The 25,419-nt window shown below is 40.8% G+C and overlaps 1 protein-coding gene across 7 annotated transcripts in view; it reads left to right on the top strand.

The window, feature by feature from the left end:
* The window catches only part of GPATCH8 (G-patch domain containing 8), a 984,951-nt gene that overhangs the window by 683,607 nt on the left and 275,925 nt on the right, over nt 1-25,419 (top strand). For all 7 annotated transcript variants that reach the window (XM_044055084.1, XM_044055085.1, XM_044055088.1 and 4 more), the window contains one exon: nt 24,890-25,033. In XM_044055084.1, the coding sequence (XP_043911019.1) occupies nt 24,890-25,033 (144 nt within the window). The remainder of the gene's footprint in view (nt 1-24,889; nt 25,034-25,419) is intronic.

The raw sequence follows: 25,419 nt of genomic DNA, 5'->3' as shown, positions 1-25,419 counted from the left end.
GAAAATTAGCATTTTTTTGCAGACAACTGGCACATCATCACAAAAGACAAATGGGTCCTAAACATTGTCTCTCAAGGATACAGATTCCACTTTCATATCTTACCAAGGATAAAAGGAATGTCAAACCTGCCACCAAATCAATGGGCAGAGGCACAAAAACAAATTACAGCTCTCATGAACATGAGAGCCATTCGACAGGTACCTACACAGGAGCAAGGACAAGGATTTTACTCAAGACTCTTTCTAATCCCAAGAAAGGACAAAGCATGGAGACACATTCTGGATCTTTCAATTATGAACACCTATCTGCAAGTACCAAAATTCAAGATGCTAACACTACAGCAGCTTCTTCCCATGCTGGGCAAGAAGGCTTGGCTAGTAACGTTGGACCTCAAGGAGGCATACCTGCATGTCCCTATCAGACAAAATTGCAGAAGATACCTCAGCTTCATTGCAGGTTCAACGCATTATCAATTCTCTGCACTGCCCTTTGGCTTCTCTACTGCGCCCAGGGTCTTCACAAAATGCCTGGCACCAGTAATTGCATACTGCAGACAAAGAGGAATTCAAATATATCCATACCTGGATGACTGCCTTATTCAAGCAGAAAGCAAGGGCATTCTATTAAGGCATCTGGCATTTGTCAAACACCTTCTAAGTTGCCTAGGGTACACAGTAAATAAAAAGAAATCAAAACTAGTGCCCTCACAAAACATAATATTCCTGGGTGCCAGCTTGAATACAATGGCCCAGATGGCTTATCTCACGCCAGACGAGCAACAAAAGCTGTCTCAATATTTCAAAATAATGGCAACAAAGACCCAACTCCCTGCAAGAAAAATTCTGCAGGCCTTGGGATTCATGGCATCTTGCATACTACTAATACCATTTGCAAAACTGCATATGAGGAAATTACAATGGTACCTGAAAAGCGTATGGACTCAGCACAGCCACAGCTTGGAAACGATGATACCACTCATTCCCTGCCTTCAACAGGAGTTTCTATGGTGGGCACAGGCATGTCACCTCAACAAGGGTCAGCCTTTCAACTTACCCACAGCCAGGCAAACTATGACAACAGATGCATCGGACTATGCCTGGGGAGCACACATGGCAGGACAGTGCATTCAGGGCAAATGGACTACAGATCAGAGGCATCTGCATATCAATCAAAAAGAAATGTAGCAGTACAGAATGCTCTAACAGCTTTCAAGGACCTCTTACACCCAGGACAACTAATAATAAAGACGGACAATACCACAGTAATGTGGTACATTAACAAGCAAGGGGGCACACATTCCTACCCTCTGTGCAGGCAAGCAATGACCTTGTGGAACACTGCACAGTTTTTCCAGGTTCAGTTACAAGCACAATTCCTGCCAGGAAAGAAAAACACATTGGCAGACGACCTAAGCAGAAACATCATGGATCCACATGAGTGGAAACTAGATCCACAAGTATTTGCAATGATAGCTCAAAAATGGGGACATCCAGACATAGATCTGTTTACAAGCCCCCAAAACTACCAACCTCAAAAATTTTGCACAAGGACGTTCCAGCCACAAGCTTGGAAAGTGGACGCCCTCTCATTCAGTTGGAAAACATTAACAGTGTATGCCTTTCCTCCACTGCCTCTTCTAGCAAAGGTACTACTAAAAGTCAGATTAGAGAGGCCACAAATGATACTCATTGCACCAGACTGGCCACGCCAGCATTGGTATCCAATTCTAAGGAACATGGCCCATGGCCCACCATGGACTTTACCACAAATTCCTCGCCTGCTCACCCAGCGAGACAATCAGATTCTATACAGCTAGCTCAAGACTTTAAACCTGGCTGCATGGCAAATTACCTAAACAACCAGCCAACACCTCTATCCAAAGCTGTTATGGATGTCATTCTGGAGGCCAGGAGGCCCAGCACCAGGAAAACCTATTCAGACAAATGGAGAAGATTTTGCGTCTGGAACCAGAATAAAGGCCAAAATCCCCTTGATCCAAACATTCCTCAGATTCTACAATATTTAACTGAGATGTTGCACAAAGGACTTTCCTTTTCATCTATTAAGGTCCACACCTCAGCAATTTCAGCACAGATCCTCCTTTATTCTCACATCCACTCCAAAGACAGTACCTCAGAGGGGCTAAGAACATAAGACCGCCCAGGAGAGCACCAACACCTACTTGAGATCTCAACTTTGTTCTGAAAAAGCTTACACTGCCGCCCTTTGAACCAGCTTTTTCAACTGATTTACAATTTCTTTCATGGAAAACTGCCCTGCTACTAGCAATAACCTCAGCTAGAAGAGTCTCAGAGCTACAGGCACTAATGGCAGTGGAGCCTTTCCTCATTTTTCATCAAGACAGAGTCTCTCTATGAACTAACCCTTCCTTTATGCCAAAGGTGGTATCCAGTGTGGCCCTAAACCAAATCATTCATTTGCCCACCTTTTTCCCAAATCCCCAGAACAAAGGAGAAAGACTCCTGCACTCTTTGGACATTCACAGGCAATTATGTTACTACTTGGATAAAACTAAGGCTTTCAGAAAATCTGACCATCTCTTTGTAGCCTATGCTACAGGATCACAAGGAAAAGCTATCTCAAACAAGACCATTTCTGAATGGATAGGGCATTGCATACGTTTCTGCTACACGCATCATGGGAAACCGGTACCTGCTAACATTAGGTCCCACTCCACCAGGGCTACAGCTACATCAGCAGCCTTTCTCAGGAGAGTGCCAACCAAGGATATTCTGGAAGCTGCAACTTGGTGTTCAGTGCACACCTTCACCAAACACTATCACTTACCTCTATATTCTAAGACTAGAGCTGGTTTTGCCACTGCAGTTTTGCAGGGCCTACTAGCTTCTTCTAACCCTGTTTAACTCCACCTCCCATCCTTAGCGTTGGGATTCAACCAAAGTGTGATGACTGCAGCAGGTAACACGATGAATATAGTACAGTTTTGTACCTACCATAAATGTAGATGTTCGAGTGTTCACCGTGCTGCAGTCCAGGTTACTCTCCCTCCATCCCCTCTGAACTAGCTGAACTTTGTCTATACCACTCTATCCTATACAACCTCTGTGGTGTATTTGCTTGTGCCTAAAGGTATTTTTTTATTTTTATCTAGCTATGTATATATATTTTGCCTACCTATTGGGGGCACCTGACATCTGGGGCAAGAAAAACTGAAGAAAATGGCGTTGGATGCCTCTTGTATACCCCTGGCGCACTGACGTCAGGGAAGAAGCGACAGCAACCGACGCTGGACCAAGACTTTGAAACTCGGGCCGACTGCGGGGACCGCCTGATGGCAGGATAACCCAAGTGTGATGACTGCAGCAGGGTGAACACTCGAACATCTACATTTATGGTAGGCACAAAACTGTACTTTATATGGTGTATGAAGATTGATTTCAGAACTAAAAATGAAATCCAACTCTCATATGGACTACTGTGTTACCTCTACACATACTTCCACCCCTGACACACATTTCAACTATTTCTTGATGTTTTGTACTTTCTCAAATTTTTAAAAATGTAGTAGCATAGTGTTATTTATACCTTGCAGAGTGGTGATTGTACTGTTCAGGCCCTCCCTAATTTAGGCAGTGTACATATGCATTTTGATATGCAAGTGTGACTAATGAGCAGTAGTGTCATGTTTTTGTCACAATCTGTATTACAGGGGTTGTAGTTCAGTCCATTACATGGTAGCTTGTTTTCTTTGCTTCTGCATCTAACAGCATTAATTTAAATTAATTGTGCTAAATGCTGCAAATGTTCACAGACCTTGAAATGTATCTCTCACCTGATTTATATTGGAGCCCTTTGGCAGAGACTTCATAATGTGTTAGTAAGGGGACCATTAAGTACAACTTTAGGGTAGAATTTTTTTTTTTTTTCTGAGTGATCATCCCTGCTGGCCTTATTTATTTCACAGTTCCCTTTGCATCTGAGAACGCATGCAAGAGGATTCCTTTGGAGTTGAGAGGTTCTGCATACTCCTAAACCTCTCTGTGGCACTCGGTGGTTGCACTGCTAAAGTGCTGGCCTGGTTTATACTTCTGCACACACACACTCTCTCTCTCTCTCTCTGAATCCAGTTGGAGAGCTTTGCACTGTTTTGCTGGCCAGATCTACCCTTCTCACACATTTTGATGCTTGGACTGCCACCTGGTCTCCACAGGTGACAAACAGTGGGCCAAGCTGTCCCTTTCCTGCCCCACCCAAAGAAATACTTGAGCCAAATTCTGCCACTCAGTGCATGCCCCAGTTGTCTTCTTAAATGACCAGATCTGCTGGTCATATCCCACTGTCATGTCCAGTAGTCAGGCATCTATCCTTCTGCATCACAAAGTTGGCCTTTTCTCAGGTCTACTAAAGTAGCGGCAGAGTAACAGTACAGAATCCTAAGTTTGGTATCCAGTGTTCTGTTGACAAAACCATGGAGCAATGATCAGACAGAGGAGTTCTAGAAAACCATCGCTGATATGTGCTTGTGCATGTACATATTACAAAATATCAATATGCACAAACGTTGGTGCATGTTCTGTCAATTTCTGGATATCAAAACTAAAAAAAAAAAAAAAAAATACAAAAACTAACTCCTGACATATTTAGTTTTAATAGTGGTAGTGTTAGAAGAAAGAGTTTTTGATAGAATTGTGGGTAGGGGCATTGGCAGGGATAGGGTTAACATCTTGAGTTTGAGTAAGGTGGAACAGAACAAGCCCCCGTGTACTACAGAGTTAGGGATAGCACAGGAGTAAGGTGGTACAGGCAAGTCCCCCTTTACTACATTACTCGTGTGCTGTCCCTATTCTCTCCACTGCCCCTAACCCCCAAACCTATGCATTCATTACCTTGCCAAAAAGCCTGTCCCTAAAGTACAGCAGCACCAGACATGTGCGCACACCATTACACTGCACAGTGCGCTAAGTCTTTCCCCTTACTCAAACTGCAACTCAGAAACACTTGCACGTGAGCCACTAAGTCTGTCCACTCGCATAGCCCTTATTCTAATCTTAACCCACAAACATTCATACACACATTTCCAGCTCTCCATGCCAAAACTTTCTTTATATCTGAAAGTTTCAGCAGTACTGGAAAAACCCATTTACTACAACAGCAAACGCAGCCCTTGCAACAAGCAGTGATTTTTGGTAGTAAACTGTCATTGCAGTAAACTCTGCTGAATGTGCATTTCCATCATGCAGATATATAGTTTGATACATGTGTGTGGGTGTACTTCTAATAATTGAAAGACCAGTTACTGAAGACTGCTTTACCGAGATGACAACACCGAACTGTTACTTAACCGAACAATCACACTACTGAATTTTTTAATAGGGTAAGTATGCACTTGGCCAACATAAGGAAATTTGCCCTTTTCCCCCACTGTAGTGTGGTCCCAGAGTTAGTATATTTAGTTAGGGGGATGGGTTTGACATACTGCATTGTGTTTCCTCGTTCCATGTTCGCTAGGTGCATACTTACCCTGTTAAAAAAAAAAAAAAAAATTGATAGTGTGATCGCTCGGTAAAGTAACTGTTCAGTGTTGTCTCTGTGAAGTCGTCTTCAGGTAAATGGTCTTTCAGTTGTCAGAAGTAGATCCATGTATATCTAGAGATGTAGCCCTCAAAGCTGAGAAAAACATATTACTATGACATTTTATCCTCTGATTTTATAGTACTTGAAAGTGACAGGACATTATTTTGTTTTCTTGTGTCTTCCTACATATTTGGCCCTCGCAGTATGTTGATGAATGTTTTTGTATTCATTTCTAATTTAAACTACTGAAATGTGTATGGATGGAAGGAGACCATTTCCAAGGGATCTAATCAAAGTCAGTAGACTCTTTATTTCTAAAATGAGATTTTCTGTAAACAGTATGCGGGTGTCACAGTATATCATTTCATGGCCTGTGGATGCCTTTCTAAACAAGCCATTTAAGTATTTCTCTAATGACATGCCTTCATCTTTACCCTGTGCTTTAATCCCTTCTCTCACTAGCTGTCTTTCAAACCCCCCCATTCACTGGAAATGTTGGGTTTAAGACACACCTGTTGCTCAGTAGTCTGCTTCATCTTCCCACAGGTTACATTTCTGACAGGGATTATGTGCAAGTACAGTAAACTCTGTTAACCTGCACCCATAGGGATTGGTAGATGTAGGATAAGCATAGTTTCTGGTTGCTTGAGAGTTGCAGGTAAAAATAGACCTGACAGATACTGTACCCTGTCCTATACCATAAACACTGTATTGATTTGATTTTAATATTGAAATAGAGTAAAAGCCTGGCTGGAGTAATAGTTTAAATTTATATTTCTGCTAGAAAGTGTGGCATGCTGAGTGGAGTGGAATTGAATGAATTGAATAGAGTGTGAGTGGATGCATGTATAAAGAAGTGACTGTGTGACAGATCGGAGAGATGTATGAAAGCTGAAGTTGTGTGTGTGTCAAAATTTTGCCTGGTTATCTCTTAATAGCAGGAAGTTAGCCTTTGAGTAGTCTCTGAATAGTCCAGGATTAGTTTGGGTTCCAAGTTTTATTTTTACTTTAAAGGATACCTGAGAAGACATTAAACCGGGGGTGTGCAGCACTCTCCCATTTTACTGAGGACCAGATCCAGTATGGTAGTACCCCTGGTTGGTGTATTGACAGTCTGGTCCAGGGAGTTTGTGTGTTTTTTTTTTTTTAACACCTTTGTTGAATTATCACTTGTGACATAGGCAAATTTACATTTATACAAAAGTAGTCAAACTGTATTAAATTAAACACTATACTTCACATATATTGCTATATATCATGAAACCTAAGCAACATTAAGTAAAGTATTCACTTCTGACCCCCTTGTTTTTAAACAAGAAACATCTTTATTAAACCATCACTTACGACATAAGCAGTCATACATTTATGTAAATGAAAACAAACTGCACCGACAGTCCTAATTGCAATTTGCAAACATTATACATCACTTATAATCTACCATGTCATTTTCAGTCAGACATTACGTAGTTCATTTAAGTCCTGCCTTCTTTTAAACCTCGTTCCTCCCCGTATGTATTGTTCCTACAGTTCCCATTTTTTCCTATGTAGTTTGCTCCTACCCTTTTCTAAAGATCTCAGTTCCAGTTGTTTCATCTCTGTTGTTATGTTCACTACTTCTGATGTAGTTGGTTTAGATTTTGATTTCCATTTTTTCTAGTAATTGCTTTTTTGGCAGCCATCGTAATTAGACACAGCAAGGCCTTACCATGTCAAGGCAGTTCCGGTTCTTTATTGTAGCTCAGAAAAGTCATCTCTCACCAGTCCGCCCACCCAGTATCTACGACAGTGCATCCCACAGGGAATCCTTAAAGTCTGTCAACCCACCATATGTTGCCAAGTACCTCTTTCTTACCAGTCGCACCTCCAGCATTTGCTGTCTACTTGAGGAAAAATTATCTGTAGTCTACTTGGGGTATAAAAATATTTATGTAAACATTTCCAAGCAAAAATCCTAAATCTTCTAGATTTTGTTGCATATTTGGGAGACGTACATATATCCTCCCATTGTTTCTTTGTGAATTGCTTAGCCAGACTCTCTTCCCAAACCTTTCTGACCTCCTCTGATTCATGTAATTATTGTGCAATATTTTATATGCTGTACTAGCTATTCCTTTTTTAATGGCAGCTTCTGTTCTAGCGTCTACTTAAAACTCTTACCAGTGCTGGTCTTTTGTTTACCCCCCCACACACACACATTTCTTCCTCTCTGCCTATACTCTGATATCAGTCCTTTTATAGGGAAGGCAATCTCTGACCTGCAGTCCAAGCAGATTCTTGGCCTCCTCCCATTCTGTTACCTTTCCCTGTCAAGTTATTTGCTCCCAGTACCTTGGTTCCTTTGCCAGTTTTCTCCAGTAAATTCTAGTCCCCTCTTTCCTATTGTCTTTCACTAATTGCAGTCATCCCTATTGGCAGAATCTCCTTTCTCCATTCCCCTGTTGGCTTAGTTCTTAGAATACTTTCTGCTACTTTATGGATATAATATTGTGTATGATTATTATTCTCCTTAAAGGCCTGCATCCAAAATCCCAGTCTCTCATTGTTTCTTTAGCTTTCCCCCTGTTTTAACATCATCCCTTTCCGCTTTAGTTTATAGTTTTCTGCTTGTGTTATGTATAGGAGCCTTAACTGTGTACCTCTGAAATACCCCTTCAAATTGGGTAATCCCAATCTGCCCTGTTCTACTGGGAGAATCAGCTTATCCCATTTGACTCTTGCCATCTTCCCCTTCCAGATAAAGTTCTTCAGCTCTTTAATTTGCTATCCACAACTTCTCCTGTGGTTGAAAAAATATGCTTGACCTGCTTGACCTGTGTATAAGACTAAAGGGACCAAAACATTTTGACTACTTGTATCTTACTATCCATATAACAAAGCTTCCATTTTCTCTGTTTTTGTGTTATCTTTTGTTTAGTCTCTTCCCACATATCCTTAGCTGCCACACCAGATTCATTTTTAATCCATACTCCTAAATACTTCATTTAATACGGATATTGCTGAACCAACTTGTGTGTGGGTACATAATTTACCACTATCACCTTTGTTTTAGCTTCATTAATTTTGTATCCCGAAAAGATTTGAAACTGCCTCAAAATGTTCCCAACATTGTAATGTTTTTCTGGTTTTGTCAGGTATAAAATATCATGTGCAAGTAGGGACAGCTTTTCTTGACCACCATACCAATTATATCCTTGAATTTCTGAGCCCCTTATTTTCTTTGCCAGTGGTTCTAAATGTAATGCAAATAACAAAGGGGAAAGAGGACAACCTTAGCTGGATTCTCTGCTCAAGCAGAAATTATCAGAGATGGTCCCTTTCGCTTTAATGGGTACCAGACGTTTTGACCCCATTGAAATGGCAAGGCAAGAAAAAAATAAACCACAGACATTTTGACATAAAGGGGAAAAAAGGGGGGTTTATATAGCTCGCGCATCCATACAGTTACTGAGAAAATGACTAAGATTACCTCAAAAAAAAAAAAAAAAAGAAAAAAGAAGTCATGAGGATATATAACCGTTTAAAAAATTAGTATTTAAAAATATATATAGTAATATTAATGTTAATTTAAAATAATGTTTGCAATGTTTATTCTTGCTTTTAAAGTTAAGTTAAAAACTGTTAATTATATTTCCAAATTAAATAAAATGTTAAATTAACATTTACATATAAAAAGTTAAATGTATTAAATTCTAGTGGAAAAAAATCATGATTGAAATATTTAGCAATAAAATGCATTTATAAAACTTTAAAACTTTTCTTTTATGTAATTGGGTTCAAATTGTCTGGGGTCAAACTGTTCACCAGCTACTCTCATAAGACAATAAATGTAAATTTAAACGTGAAGGTGTATGCAGTTGTATTGGGATCGAATCGTCCTGCTTCCACTTTAATTTTCACCTCTGATCCCTCATATATCCTCCTAATCAACCTTATTTTTGCAGGAAGTGCAAATGCCTCCATTGCCCTGCTCATAAAGTCCCAGCTTACTTTGTCAAGTGCTTTCTCTGCATCAAGACCCACCAAGAGCAATGCTATTTTCTTACATTCTGCTTCCCTGTGGATCATTCGTGTTCTGTTAATGTTGTCAAATGTTTTTCTCCCCGCCACAAAACCACTTTGATCCATATCTATCAGTTGTGGCATTATTTTTGTTATTCCTTTAGCCATTATAGACATAAGCACTTTATAATCATGGTTTAGTATTGAAATGGGCCTGTATGAAGCTGGGGTCTGATGGATCTTTACCCTATTTAGGTATTACCACTGCTTTCTTCCAAGATGTTGGTACTTCTCTTAAAATACTGTTAAACAAAACCTTCCAGATCTTTATCATTTTTTTCCTTCCTAGCTTCTAAACTTCCACAGGAATACCATCTATTCCTGGGGACTTTCCTGTAGATTGGTTGTACATTACAACTTTTATCTCATCTCCTCCTATCCTAACCATTAGTAATTGAGCCTCATCTACCTTGGCATATTTAATTCTTCTGTAAATATTTCCATTTGTATCTTGTCTTGATTTCCATATTTCTCTGCTTTATACAGACTTTCATAGAATCTCCAAAATGTTTCTGATACCTCTACAGGATTAGGGAGTTTGTGTTTACAAAATCCAAGAATCTCTGTGCTTGTACATTTGGTGTTGTATATGATTCCCAGTTAATACTGGGGTAATTAAAGTTGCCAGTGAATATGGTATTGGGTTGGATGGTGAGTTTTTCCAGTAAGTTTAACTACATGGTATGGGATGGGTTTCCTGGATCATAGAGAGGGACTTGTCTTTTGTAAGGAAGTAGTATGGGATTTTGCCTATGGGGATTTGAGCTTGGAGAAGCTCAAGTGCCTTGTTCTGTTTGACGTGCCTTTATATTTGATGCAAGTCGAGACATCTCCACCTTTAGTACCTGCCTGCGTAGTAGCTGGTCTAAATGTGTATAAGGCATTATAACCTTACACTTCTGGTATCCTGTCTGTGGCTTTAAACTATGTGCCAGTGACCGCAGAGACATCAGCGTTCTCTAGGGTGAAAAGAGCTTTTAAGGAGTGGAGTTTTTAAGACTCAGCATTGAGCAGTAACACTTTTAGATTTTCTTGGTTTTGATTTTCTATATTGGAAATACTTCAGTTTAGCATTGCCTAAAAGGCACTTTGGGGGGAAGGACAATGTTTTAGTTAATATAAAAATGCACTGTGGGGGGAGGACAATTTTTTAGTTAATAGAAAAAGGCACTCCGGGGGAAGACAATATTTTAGGTAATATAAAAAGGCACTATGGGGGAGGACAATGTTTTAGTTAATATAAAAAGTAACTATAGGGGGAGGACAATATTTTAGTTAATATAAAAAGGCACTATGGGGGAGGACAGTGCTTTAGTTAATATAAAAAGGCACTATGAGGAGGACAGTGTTTTAGGTAATATTCTAAAGTCTAGAGGGGAAAGGTGAAGAACCATCCCTGGCAAAGCAGTGTTGTCTTTTGACCATCTCCTTCCATGCTAACAGGTATTCCACCCCCCCACCCCCGAATGACTCCAGAAACAAAGACAGTTATTAAAGTCAGTCATCTTATGTTTGTATTATGGCATGATCCTTGGAGAAGGTAAAATGCTGCTTAGTGCTAGGCTCGTACCAGCCTGGAGCACACATTCCGAAAGCGCCATGATCTCTCCCTCTCCATATACTCTAGGAAGGCACGTCTCAGGTAATTTACTCTCACATGGGCTATGACTGTTTCATACTGGTACTTGTAGTCCAGTGACTTGAATGCGTGTGTAATGTGGTGGATCCTGGGCCCTGATGAGCATCTGACCGTGACTTTCTCCTTACTCAGCCTGGTGAGGGAGAAATCCGTGAGTCTCACAATGGAGTCTCCAATGATCAGAATGTTGGATTGTATGGTGGCTTGCTTTATGGGCTTAGAAGTAAAGGCTCCATAAGAAGTGGTTGCATACGTTGATGTGAGTGTTTTGAAGGACTGCAAGCTAAGCAGTCCATCTTCCACAGTACAACAGTGACAGCTGTCTAACCTTTACCCCACCATCATTTCTTCTTTAATGACTATTGAGAGGGTTGGTAACATGAGCTCATTGGGTTATCTGGATAAATACTATCTTAAGGTAAGCTCCTAAGGGGATGCCATACTGCAGAGATAGAAGCATGTCTTAACATGATCATAACAATGCATGGGGAGGGACTTCAATATTAGTGGTGGCTCACATTGATAATTGCACCACAGTACTGTGCTAGGTGAAGAAATTTCAGATTAATGAATCCCATCCTTCCTTTTCTTAGAAAAGAAACTTCAGTATAGTCAGGTCTTTGGTGACAGCTAGACTTTAGGATAGTGCCTTGAATTGCTCTGCAATGTTATTGTGGTAATGGAATCACTCCTTTGGAGGGATTCACATCAGTTTCTAAAAATTCACCAGTGGTGAGTAGTACACTAGTAATCTGGGCCATAGGAATGAAGAGAGCATGTTGAGATTGTGGAAAGGGAGGGGAATGCTGGATAGGTTGAACTAGAGGATGAAGCAGAAAATGATTTATAAATGGTAGGAAGTTGCCAAGAAATTTGTAGCACATTGAGAGAACTTTATCCAGTAGTGTATTCCTTTTTTATAGTGTAGTGTATAAAATTGTAGGGGTTACTCTGATGGCATCTGTGAAGGAAGTCAGTAGGTAGTGGATGAAGCATCTTTCAGGATCTTGCCGCTTGCATGGATAATAACTTAGAAGCACTGATAATTGCATAAAGATTTGAGTGTGTTGTTTTAAATGTAGTTGTGAGTGGAGGAGAATTTTGTGAGCCTTATGATTGCCATTATTGCATGTTACTTTCAGGATCACCACCAGTAGCAGATTATAGTAGATGATACAGATGGCCATCTTAAGGCCCACAGCTCCAGGGAGTCCTGGAGCCAGGTAGTGTTACGTTTTTGTAGTCAGTGATGCTGACTCATTTTAGCTCAAGTGCCAAATATAATTGCTTAGAATACATGCATTTATTTTTAGTTGTAAGTAAAAATAAAAAAGTCATTAAATGACCGATACTATGAATATTTGCCCTTGTTTACTTGCAGTGTCTACCATTTGTGCTGGACAACATGGGCCATTGAAACTTAGTGTGAGGCATTCTTTTTAAGTAAAGAAATGTTCATTTAGGAAAAAAATGGCCAATGACCACCCAGTCTAAAGTGCCACAGCTTTCTGTTTGTTGTCTTTACATGATTCATTGGGATGACAGTGAACAGAAAGCCCAGAAATATTAAATAGTATATTGGAGAGTTCCAGATGGTCCGTTTACAAGTGCAGTAGTGGGTCATGTTAGCGTATGTTAAGTTTTTGTGTTAATTATCCTGATGTGCAACTAGATATAGGTGCTCAGTCCCACATCGAAGATTGCAGTCAGTAAATAACTGGAGCTGGCTGTGGGTGACGGCACTTTGTTTTGTAGGTTTAAAATCTGACTTTACAGGACTAGTGTGCATTTGTATAAAATAATCCAAAGCTACAAAAGATGCACAAACCAGGCTCCAGGTTCTCCAACAGCTTTAATACAAACAGACACAAGCGCCTTCACAAGATGCTTCTTCAGGTGTATATCACTTTCATTCAAAACACCCTTCTTATACCCTTCAAATAAAGTCATATGACTTTTTCAAGGTATATTTAAAGGTACATATATTTGTTAAGCACATGAGCTTCTTTCCAAAAGCGTTTGAAGACATTCATAATGCATAGTAAAAAACATTTACAATATATAAAATAAAAAAAGTAACACTATACAAAATAAAACTATAATAATATTAATATGACAGACTAAAACTACTGGCATTGATAATCACAAACATCTACCTAATTGGTGGTCTGTTTTTTTAAGATGGGCCTCATAGGTACATGGTCATTTAGTCCATGTCCTGTGTTTGCCCTTAATCTAACTATCCATTCTGTCTCTAAACTTTCAGTTCGTCCCCTTATATCTCCTCCTCTTGGGTTATCAAAACACCTACCTGTAACCTGAAACTTAGCTAATGCATTAAAACTGCTTTTTTTCTTGATGTGGTAAACATGCTCCCTGATTCTATCTTTTAATTACCTGTTTTGCCAACATAAAATTTATGGCAAAGTTAACACATTGTCAGGTATACAACATGTTTACTATCACACGTAGCAGTAATCCCAAAATTAAAAACTTTTCCTGTGTTTGGTCTTTTCTGTCAGACATGTGACATTTCCCACAGGGCTTGGTTCCCTCTTGGCCTACCATATAATTACGATCTCTCGTGTGGCAAAGTCGTCTTTTCAGAGGCTTTTTATTTTTAAATGTAAATTGAGGTGTCCTCTCTAAGAACATGTTCACCTGTCTATCATTTGTCAGGATATTCCAATGTTTATTTATAACTTTAGTGTATCGTCTTATATTCCTTGAATAACTGAAACACATTCTCAATGTACTTGGGTGTTCAGAACTTCTAGCCTGTTGTGTTATTCCAGTCTCCGTCTTTTCCAAGAAATATGATTTGGCTTTAGTGTTCCTAAGTCTCTTCACACCATCAATACTCTTATTCACTAGATGTTCATCATAGCCCCTGGCCAAGAGTTCTAAACCCGTTGTTGCTACCTGCTCACTGAAATCCTCCTCTTTTACATTCAGCCTAGAAGCTCTTCAGAACTGATTCTGTGCAACATTTTTTTAAAATATAATTCGGATGCATACTTGCATGGCTGAGCAAACTGTTAGTGTGACATTCCTTTCTAAACAGTCTAGTACTCAGTTCTTTATTGTCATCTTTAAAGATGGTGACATCTAAAAAGTTGACTTCAAAGGGAGACCAGTGTATAGTAAACTTTAGAAAACACATGGAGTTATTGATATATTTCATGAACTCTATTAGCTGCTTTGGTGACCTATTCCATACAAGGAACAGGTCATCCACAAACCGTCAATAAAACAAGGTGTTTTCTCCATATGGGCTTCCAATTAAACTCTCTACTTCCCAATGACGCATTACTGCATTGGCATAATTATTAGTGCACAATGTGCCCATTGCAACGCCATTGCATTGCCAATAAACCTTATCTCTGAACATAAATATGTTATTCTCTAGTACTAGTTGTAGTAATGCCTCCATCAGGCTTATCTTATTAGTACTAAAGTTTGTATGCGCTATCATTAATTTACTCACTCTCCTAATGCCCTCATCATTTGGTATAACCGTGAAGAGCGATACCACATCGTGTGGCTAAAATAAATTTGTTCTGGTCGGCATACCTTCCTAGTATGTTCATAAAGGGTAGGCATACCTTCCTAGTATGTTCATAAAGGGTAGGCATACCTTCCTAGTATGTTCATAAAGGTCTCTAAGGAAATGTTCAGTGTCTCAAGATATACTCAGTTTTATCAGTCAACAAACGATCCTTATCAAGGAATATGGATACAGATTCTGTGCACCAATTCCTCCTTGCCACAATTGGCCTCATAGGAGGATTCTCCAAGCCTTTATGTAGCTTGGGTAGCCCTTGGATCATAGGAATTGTAGGGTTAGACATTATAAAATATTTCAAAAGATTCTCATCAATAATGCCCATATGTAAAAGTTCATATAAACCATTAGACGCATTTTCTATCATTTGCTTCACCCGTGTAGATTAAATAATTCTATAAAAGCTCTCATCCTTCAACATTTCAAGCATAGCATTGTCATATGCATGCCTGTCCATAACCACAATCTGCACCCCCCCCCCTTATCTGCAGGTCTAATCATAATAGAGGGGTTGTTTTGTAAAGTTAACATTGCATCAAATTCTTCCTTAGTTAAATTATACTTTTTATTCCTATGTTCTACATTTCTCTGTGAATGGTATATTTTATACACATCTATACAAACTTGTTCAAAAGCTTGTATTGATGCATTTTGTTTGGGAATAAATAAACTAGGTTTTGTGAAACAAAAATTATCACTTTCAAAATTGTTTTCAAACGTCACATTCAACATTAAACTTCTTGTAAACATTTTTATATCAAATATAACCTCAGTAATATCTGAGTCTGCAGCGGGAATAAACGACAGCCCACTATTGAGGAAGCTCAATTCCTGTTCAGTTAACACATGATTTGACAAATTGACTGCTAGTTCCTTTTGTTTGTGAACGCTTTTTTTATCACCGTCCCTCCTTTGTACTTCCCTTTGCCCCTTGTTAGACTTCGCCCTCTCCGTTGCCCTCCAGTCTGGTTCTTGTTCCCCCTGTTTTCCGTCTTGCTGCCATAGGTAGAGCTTTCTCCATCACCGATTCCGTGTTTGCAGGTGCAGGAAGGTTACTTGTACTCACTTCCTGTACGGAACTAGTCTTCTGCAGAGTGGAGTTTTCCGCAGGTTCTCTCACCACTTCACGATTGGTCAATACCTCCAGGGGCAAGTTTTCAGCTGATGTTCTAATTCCTGTGTCACTGAACGTTTCCCTAGGCCACGTAAAGACATTCCCTTCCAAGAAGTCTCTACGATCTCTCTGCAGATTTTTTAATTTAATTTGGAGTCATTTTCTAGCTTACACAGACTCATTTTCAACCACCTCATTCAGTGATTTGTTAGTATTTTCATGCTCATAACGTTGTTGTATATGAGAGAACTTACTCTTGATATTGTCCAGAACCACCGTAGCTTCCCTTGCCGCTGAAGCTACCAGTAGCTTCAGATACCCAGCGCTGGTACTGAGATTCAATTTCTGCCAGTTGCTAAGTAATCTTGGATCACAGTCAATTTGGGCTGGCATTTTCAAAACCCTCTAAACCTCGTGGTACCACACCCTCCTTTAAACAAGCCTCTAGATGGAACTTTTCATACTGGAGCCGTTTCAGTTTGAATAGCTGCTTCTCAAGCGATAATAGGTCACTTTTAAACGCAAATAAGTCTATATTCTGTGTATCATTATATTCATCTCCCAGACAACCTTCAAACAAAGGGTTGATATGCTCACTCACCCTTAGTACAAAGTCATCAGTGTTCATACCAGTTCTTTTCATATTCGGTGTAGATGCTGGATGACAATCCAGCTCAGTGATTTCATCCCCTGTAGCCATATATTTGGTATCGTAGGGAATAAATAGTAAAAATTGAGAAGAAACCAGCCCAACGATATCCAAATGTCTCTGCAGATGTAGAAAAATAGTCCAAAGCTACAAAAGATGCACAGGCCAGGCTCCAGGTTCTCCAACAGCTTTAATACAGACAGACACAAGCGCTTTCACGAGATGCTTCTTCAGGTGTATATCACATTCATTCAGAACACCCATCTTATACCCTTCAAATAAAGTCATATGACTTTTTCAAGGTATATTTAAAGGTACATATATTTTTTTTAAGTACATGCGCTTCTTTCCAAAAGCATTTGGAGACATTCATAATGCATAGTAAAAAACATTTACAATATATAAAATAAAAACAAAATAACACTATACAAAATAAAACTATAATAATAATATGACAATTTAATAGACTAAAACTACTGGCATGGATAATCACAGACATCTACCTACGTAGTGGTTTGTTTTTTAAGATGGGCCTTATAGGTACATGGTCATGTAGTCCATGTCCTGTGTTTGCCCTTAATCTAACTATCCCTTTTGTCTCTAAACTTTCAGTTCGTCCCCTTATATCTCCTCCTCTTGGGTTATCAAAACACGTACCTGTAACCTGAAACTATGTCTGTCATTGGTCTCACTGACGTGCTTAGCTAATGCATTAAAACAGACCACTGCGTAGGTAGATTTATGCGATTATCAATGCCAGTAGTTTTAGTCTATTATATTGTCATATTAATATTATTATAGTTTTATTTTGTATAGTGTTACTTTGTTTTTATTTTATATATTGTAAAGGTTTTTTACTATGCATTATGAGTGTCTTCAAACGTTTTTGGAAAGAAGCTCGTGCTTAAAAAATATATGTACATTTAAATATACTTTGAAAAAGTCATATGACTTTATTTGAAGGGTATAAGAAGGGTGTTTTTCGCCTCACAGCAAAACGTTGTTGCGTTAGATTCTCAGCTAGAGCATCTTCTGTGTGGAGGCATGCGTGAATGGGCGTGCCTTTGTTGAAGGTTGTGCGTCAGGGCTGGTAACTCAGCACGTAAAAATCCACTACCAAACATTAGCGGACCGGAGTTCCGCTGTGGCGACCCCTAATCGGGATAAGCCGAAAGACACAACATAAGAAGGGTGTTTTGAATGAATGTGATATACACCTATAGAAGCATCTTGTGAAAGCGCTTGTGTCTGTGCATTGTTTAGCGCTTTGGATTGTGTTTCTATATCTGCAGAGACATTTAGATATCGTTGGGCTGGTTTCTTCTCATATTTGTATAAAATAAGTTGGATTGTAACTCTCCCCCTCTCTCTTTTTTTTTTGCGTGTGTAAATAAAGTTGAAGTTGTCCTTTATTTTGCAGAATTTCCCTGACTTCATATTTTTGGTTTGTGTGACATACCATTTGTGATTTTCTTGCCAATCTGTGAGGATTGCTAGCACTAAATAAAGAGGATGGGGCTTGCTGTAAATAAAAAGGTAAAAGCAACTTTACCACTCTTGCCATGGCTTCTGTATCTGTGAAACAAAGTTGAGATTGTTCCTGATTTCACAGAATGTCCCTGACGCTGCCTAATATTTTTGGCCAAGTTCTCGTAACATTTGTGGTTTTCTGACAAGTAATTAAGGCTTGCATTCTCTAAATAATGAGTCATTTTAATTTTCAGATTTAATATCCTTCAGAAAATTCATGCCAGTGCAAAAAAAAAGTATATATTTTATCTGTTTTTGAAGTATATAAAAGCAATTTTTAAATTGCCACCAATTTAGGTCTTTATCCCTTATATCCATTATGTTTTGTATTTGTCCCTGATTCTTGCTAAGAGGTTGGGAAGTGTTTTTATCACTGTCGGATGAGGTGTACATGTCAAAGTGGCTGTAACTGCTGGTTGTGGGTGGGGCTGTTTTTGAACAAAAGTGATGTACCCTGTTGCCATTTGATGGTTGCAACTCTGGTTTCATATGACTGATGTACATTTAAATTGGTTACTGTTTGTGAAAGTTTTCATTACATAGCTCTCAACTGTCTCTTATTTTGGTCTTTTTCTCATGCAGTTTGTGGAGATCTGGCAAATCATTGTGAATTGCAGTCACTGAATAATGGCAGACATGGGTTTTTATATTTTAGATCCTTCAAATTTATGTGGATACAAAAATGTTATTTTATTAACTTTCTAAGTTTATAAGAGCAGTATTTAAAGTCTGCCCCTGATGCTGGGCCTTTGTCTCATTTTTTGGCTTTGTCCCCAATTCTTGCACTAAGAGATTGAAAGTTTTTTTTTTATTGTTTATCACAGTCAGATGATGTTTACACAGCAAAGTGGCTGCAAGTGTTTGGTGGGGGGTGGGGCTGTCTTTTTGATGGAAGAAACCTTCCCTCTTGTTGCTTCCTCATTTTATACAGCCTGGCTTAACAGGACTAGTGTGCAGTTGTGTGAGATACGTTGGAATACCTTTGCTTCTGCCCATAATTATTATTTACCACAGCCAGGCATCTGTGATGTCACATTCAGCAATGGGGCAATAATTGCCAGGTACGGAGCAGTCTTTGGATGAGAATGTCTGTTCCAGACTGTCATGATCAAGTTAGACAGTTGTTAGTCTGGCTTTGTAGGATTGTGTATTTGTGTAGTGACCATAAGACTGCTTTACGGTTGCCAGTTTTTGTTGCGGTCAAACATTTGAGGTGTACTCAATCATGTGGCTGTAATTGACCGGTATGGACATTGGTGAATGTCTTTCTATTCCTATATTTCAGTATTCTTAGTGTGGGATTCCCCACCTCAGGCAACCCGAACGTCGGCTCCTCTATAAAAGCTTAAGCCTGGGACGTCACACATAGGGCCCATAAACCAGAGATGTTAAATGTGACGTCTGCATCCACAGACCTCAGAACTTTTCAGCCACAGTCGACCGCCACATCGATTGCTTCGCTCCTTTACTTGAAGACATCTAAAGCTAAGTACCCCATTGGGGATTTTGACGTTATATTGCATGAGCTTGATTTGCTGTAGTTACCATTGGCCAATGTCAGCTAAGAAGGGTAAATGCTGATTTTCTGTCTAGGCCGAGAGCACGACCATACCACTTGCTCAATTTGTTAATCTTTTGCACTCAGGACCCTCCCGTAGCCGTCTGGCCGCCTTTAACCTATACTTAGAAAACAGAGGCTCAAAAAACTAGCACTCAGGATGGATCCTGAATCGGCCGCTCCAATGGAACCGTCACGGAAAAAGGCCAAGATTTCTAGGCCTACTTCCTCTGCCTCTCCACCATCGGACATCCCGCCAGCTTCTGATTTAGGAGTTGAGGGACGTCTGACAGAACTGTCTACTTCGGCTCCCCTCGAGGAAGCCACTTCGGAAGCAACAGCCAGCATGTCCACAGAGACAGCTCTGATGTTGGTCCCTACCAATGTAGAGGGTGAACCTGATATCGTCGGACGACCGACTGGGATTCCACCACTTAAAACCCCTCCCATCCCCCAGGCTCCTGAACCCAGGTCTTCTCCAAGGCCTACACCTTTAAAAAGAAAACAGAAAAAACACTGGCAATCTTTTACTAGCTCTTTGATGCAGGCTTTCATGGCCCTTAGGCAATGGCCTCTTCTTCCTCCACCATTCCATTGCTCAGTCCTAGGCCTGCTTCTGCCACTTCTCTCCCTTTGCCTACTGCCCAAGAAGGGGAAGAAGAACGGAAACCCTACTGTTCGTCTTCAGATGAATCAATGTTCTATTCTTCACAAATTGTCTCCTCACTTGAATATTATTTCCCAGATGAGGAATCCATAGGAGGAGACTCCCCACCAGAGGATGTCACCTTTTGGGAGACCATCACTAAGATGAAAGAATACTTTAAATGGGACATTTCCCAAATGACTGACACTCAAAGGAGATACTTTGTACTACTTCAAGTGGCATCTCCCTCGCCTTCAGCCATCCCACCAGTCATTCCTGCCTACCTTGATGCTTTCACCTCAGCATCAAAAAACCCAAACTCACAACCACCAGCCCCTAAGAGACCTGACAGGTTCTATAAAGTTACAGATGAACAGAAATTCCTAGTAAAGCCACCCTTGGCAGACCCTGCTATAATTGCTGTATCCCCTGACAAGCAATCCAGACTGATTCTTTCAGCATCTCTTCTACCTACTGATAAGGATAGTAAAAACATGGACAAGGGTAGGAAAGAAGGTTTACACCTCCTCCACACTAGCCTTCAGAGCTATCAACTACCAAACCCATATGATAAAATATGCCTTTGACCTAGTATCACAAGCCTCTACTCTCTTGGCATCCACCCCTGACTGCCCTACCAAAACTAAGATAGCAACAAAACTGTCCCTGGCTTCCCAAGTAGCAGCTGCCTTTTCAGGATAGAAGTGGACTCAACAATGCATGACTGCCTTGCCCACCTCCCCTTGTCAGCCCGCCTCCCCATGTGGAAATCCGTTACATCAGACTGCTGAGTGCTGGCAGTAGTACAAAACTGATATTTCCTTTCTTGGAAGGAAAAGCCTCTTCCAAGGGGATTTCCTTATACCCCCAAAAACCAGCTACATCTCATCCCTCAAATACTGCAAGACCTTCTGACATTCAAAACTGTAGAACCTGTTCCTCGAGTGCAGGAAGGTAAAGGCTTCTACTCAAGACTTTTTCTGGTCCCCAAAAAAGAAGGCCTTTGGAAACCAATACTAGATCTATCCTTTTTAAACCTTTTCCTAAAAGTTCCATCATTCAGAATGTTATCCCTTCAAACTCTTCTTCCATTATTGCCAGCCCAAGCCTTTATGGCCACACTAGATCTAAATGAAGCATATCTCCATATTCCCATAAAACCCTCCAACAGAAGAGTCTTGCATTTCACTGGACCCTGCTCTCATTTTCAGTTTACAGCCTTACCCTTTGTTTTATCTGCTGCACCCAGGATATTTACAAAATGCATAGCCCCAGCCATAGCTTTCTATAGAACCAAAGGTGTTCACCTCTGTCCTTACCTAGACGACATCCTCATTCTAGCAGAAACAGAGGACACCCTTCAAAACCATCCGAGGTACACCACTTCCCTGCCTCAAAGCTTGAGATTCACCCTCACCCTCCAAAAATCTTCCTTAATCCCCCAGCAGGACCAAATCTTTCTGGGCTGCTGGATCAGAACAGACCTGATGCTGGCTTTCCTCTCTCAGGACAAGGTTCTCTTTCTCTCCACTCACTCACAGAACTTATTACAGGTTCATCAGATATCTGCAAGACAGTTCTTGCAGATCCTGGGACTAATGGCAGCCACCATCCCCATGATGCCTCTAGCCAACTGCAGTGGTACCTGAAAAATGTTTGGCCAAAACACCAGCATCCCCTAGAGCACCAGATTGCCCTCCTGCCCTTCCTCAAACCAGAACTAAGGTGGTGGATCCAACAAATACCCCTGAACCCGGGCCTTCCACTACAGCCACCCTCCTCAACCCAGCACATGCATAAAGATCCGTCAGACCTAGTGTGGGGGGCTACCATGAAAGGTTTCATGGTACAGGAGGCCTGGAACCCTACCCTCCAAAAGAAACGTATCATTGTAAGGAAAATGACTGCAGTTCTTCTGGCCTTCCTCCCTATCCTGCAGCCCTATCCTGCAGCCGGCCCCCTTCATATCTTCACAGACAACACCACAGTCGTGTGGTATCTTAAACAGGGAGGGACCAAGGCCTACCTCCTGTGCCGGATAACATTACAAGTTTGGGACCTTGCCTCCAGGAACAACTTATTCCTTCAGGCAACATGCTAATTTCCCAGGACAAAAACAAGCGGATATTCTCAGCAGAATATCCTCTTTACAGCACGAGTGGATGCTGAACAGGGAGACCTTTCTAGACATTGTCCACCAGTGGGGCACACCTAGAGTATATTTGTTTGGCTCCCCCCAGAACAGACAGTTGAAAAACTTCTGCACCAATGACCACTCTCCACTTGCCTGGAGGGTAGATGCCTTCAGCATTCCATGGAAGGTGCGGTTTCTATATGCATTTCCACCCTTCCCTCTCATTCAAAAAGTCCTCCTGAAAAATCAGGAGGGACAAACCAAAAATCCTGTTGGTGATTCCCTATTGGCCAAGGTGGTTCTCCCTACTTCTCTCATTAGCCTAGGGCAATCACCACAAGTTACCTCACAAGGTGGACCTACTCGCACAACAAAAGGGAACTCTAATTCACCCTCACCAACAGATGTTAGGCCTAACACTCTGGGTGATAAACTTCTAATCCCTTTCATACACCACTACTCAGAGGACATGCTTTTAGTCCTGAGGGAGGCCAGGAAACCCACTTGTAGGAGATCCTACTTATCGAAATGGTAAAGATTCTCCAACTGGTTTCTCCATAAGGACTGGAATCCCTGCCAGGCAGACCCCCCCCCCCCCCCCAGTCCTTACCTATATGTGTGAACTAATTAAGGCTGGTCTTTGTACTCTTCAGTGAAAGTCCACCTATCAGCGATTTCAGCCTGTCTACCACTAGATCCCCCCTTACTAACCAGGCTAGATGTCAAATTATTCCTGAAAGGGGTCTTACACATCAAACCACCAAGAACCCCCCCCCCCCCGGAACTTAATTCTGGAAAAAACAACACTGGCCACATTCAAAACAGCTAGTGCTGCTATGCTCCAAATGTGTGCTGCTACGCTCCAAATGTGTACATGGAAGACTGGACTGCTGGTGGCCCTTACATCAGTTAGAAGAGTGTCAGAGCTACAAGCTGTAATGGCCTGCTCTCCACGTACTTAACCCTTCCTTCATGCCTAACATGGTCAACAAACTTGTCTCTAAACCAATCCATTCACCTGCTCACCTTCTTCCCCTCTCCAACCAATGACAGTGTGAGGATACTCCATTCCTTTGATGTGCACAGACAACTAAGGTTTTATCTAGACAAAACTAAGTCCATCAGAAAATCTAACCAACTCTTTGCATCCTTCCACCCTAGGGCCCAGGGCAAGGCAGTCTCCAAACAAACCTTTTCCTGTTGGATTAGGAAAATTGTTTGCTTCTGCTACTCCCACCATGGCAAGCACCTACCCCAGGGAGTAAGAGCTCATTCTGCCAGGGGCATGGCAACCTCCAAAGCCTTCCTCAAAGGCTTGGACACAGCCTCCATCCTGGAAACAGCCACCTGGTCCCACTATTCACACCTTCAACAGACACTACAAATTGGACCACATCTCCAGAGCCTGGGCAGGGTTTGCTAGAGCAAACCTGCAGGGCTTTGTGGAATCGGCTACATCTACCTCCACCCTTCTCTCTAACTAAGCTGTGGTACTCTCCCATACTAAGAATACTGCAACATACGAGTAGAAGGACATAGAATAGTTGTGTAAAATCTTACCATAACCATAGATGTCCTTCTCTTCCATGTTGCAGTATTCCTTCCCACCCACCTGTCCCCTTTTTTTTACTATTGACTTGTGTTAGACACTCTGAGGCTCTACCCTAGACCAAGGTAAGACTAGCCAACATATGCCACTTGGCATTTCTGGTTGACATCACTTGTTACTCTCTATGGCACTGTCCAACTGGGCATTTAAGTTCTGAGGTCTGTGCATGCAGACACATTTAAGGTCCCTGGTTTATGGCCCTACATGTGACGTCCCATGCACCTGCAGCAGCCAGGCTTAAGTTTTTGTATAGGAGCTGACGTTGGGGTCCCCTGAGGCAGGAAATCCCACACTAAGAATACTGCAACATGGAAGAGAAGGACATCGATGGTTATGGTAAGATTTTACACAACTATTCTATTCTAATGGTCTTAAGTCAGTAAGATGAATCTAAACGAAATTAAGCCTTTATGTATAGTCAAAGAAAAAGAAAGGTGTAGCTGAGGAGTACATGGTTTGAAAACTGCCCAAGGTAAGCTTAATCCTCCACTACGAAGGAGCCACAGTGCGCCTCAGTGCATCAAGGTGAAGTATCTTTGTGTTGACATTTCATCAACACATAAAGTGCAGTGTTGCATTTTAACTGATTTCTTTCTTTATTCTAGGAGTTTTGTCCTTACTGTAGAACAAAAATGCAGACAAAGAGAGGTTGCTGCCATTGTTCTAGTTGATTTTATATTGGCAAAGTGACTAAGCTGCAGGTTGTAGTTTTATGCAGCTGCTTGTACCACCAGGTTCTGTTGTCTAAGTGTAGTTACTGTACAGATGTCTGACAACATTTTATTATATCCTGTTTATTAGTTGTGTCTCTGTTTTTATTCTCACTAAGGATTTTGCTGACAAAGAAAAAGCAATAGCTAAGGCTTTGGAAGATCTGAGAGCAAATTTTTACTGTGAGCTGTGTGACAAGCAGTACCAAAAACATCAAGAGTTTGACAACCACATCAATTCATATGATCATGCTCACAAACAGGTGAGACCTAAAGTGTATGACATTTACTATTGTAGAAAATCTTTCATGCCTGGACTTATTTGATTACTCCCCCGTTGATCTTATGCCAGGTAAGAGTTGCAATTTGTGCTATGTAGCAGCTGCAGGAAATAACATATAGTTCTGATAGTTGGATTTGCAAAAATTTCTGCAGCGCATACTAGTAAATACTCCAGTGTATTCCTTTTCAGTTGATATCTGATGTTCTTCATATTTCACTGTTGCAAGCATTACATTTGGGTTATCTGCTTGCAGGTAGCCCTTAGTCGGCCTGATTAACAAAGTCTTGGGTCCTGCTTCGGTTGCAGTCCCTTCTTCCATGACGTCAGGGGTATAAAACATGCAACCGATGCCATTACATCAGTCTT

This window comes from Protopterus annectens, chromosome 13.part0 (genome assembly GCF_019279795.1).
Source record: "Protopterus annectens isolate FY-2018-M chromosome 13.part0, PAN1.0, whole genome shotgun sequence".
In the NCBI taxonomy this organism is placed as follows: domain Eukaryota; kingdom Metazoa; phylum Chordata; order Ceratodontiformes; family Protopteridae; genus Protopterus; species Protopterus annectens.
The sequence above is the reverse complement of the archived record's forward strand: the minus strand, read 5'-3'. Positions and strand labels throughout refer to the sequence as shown.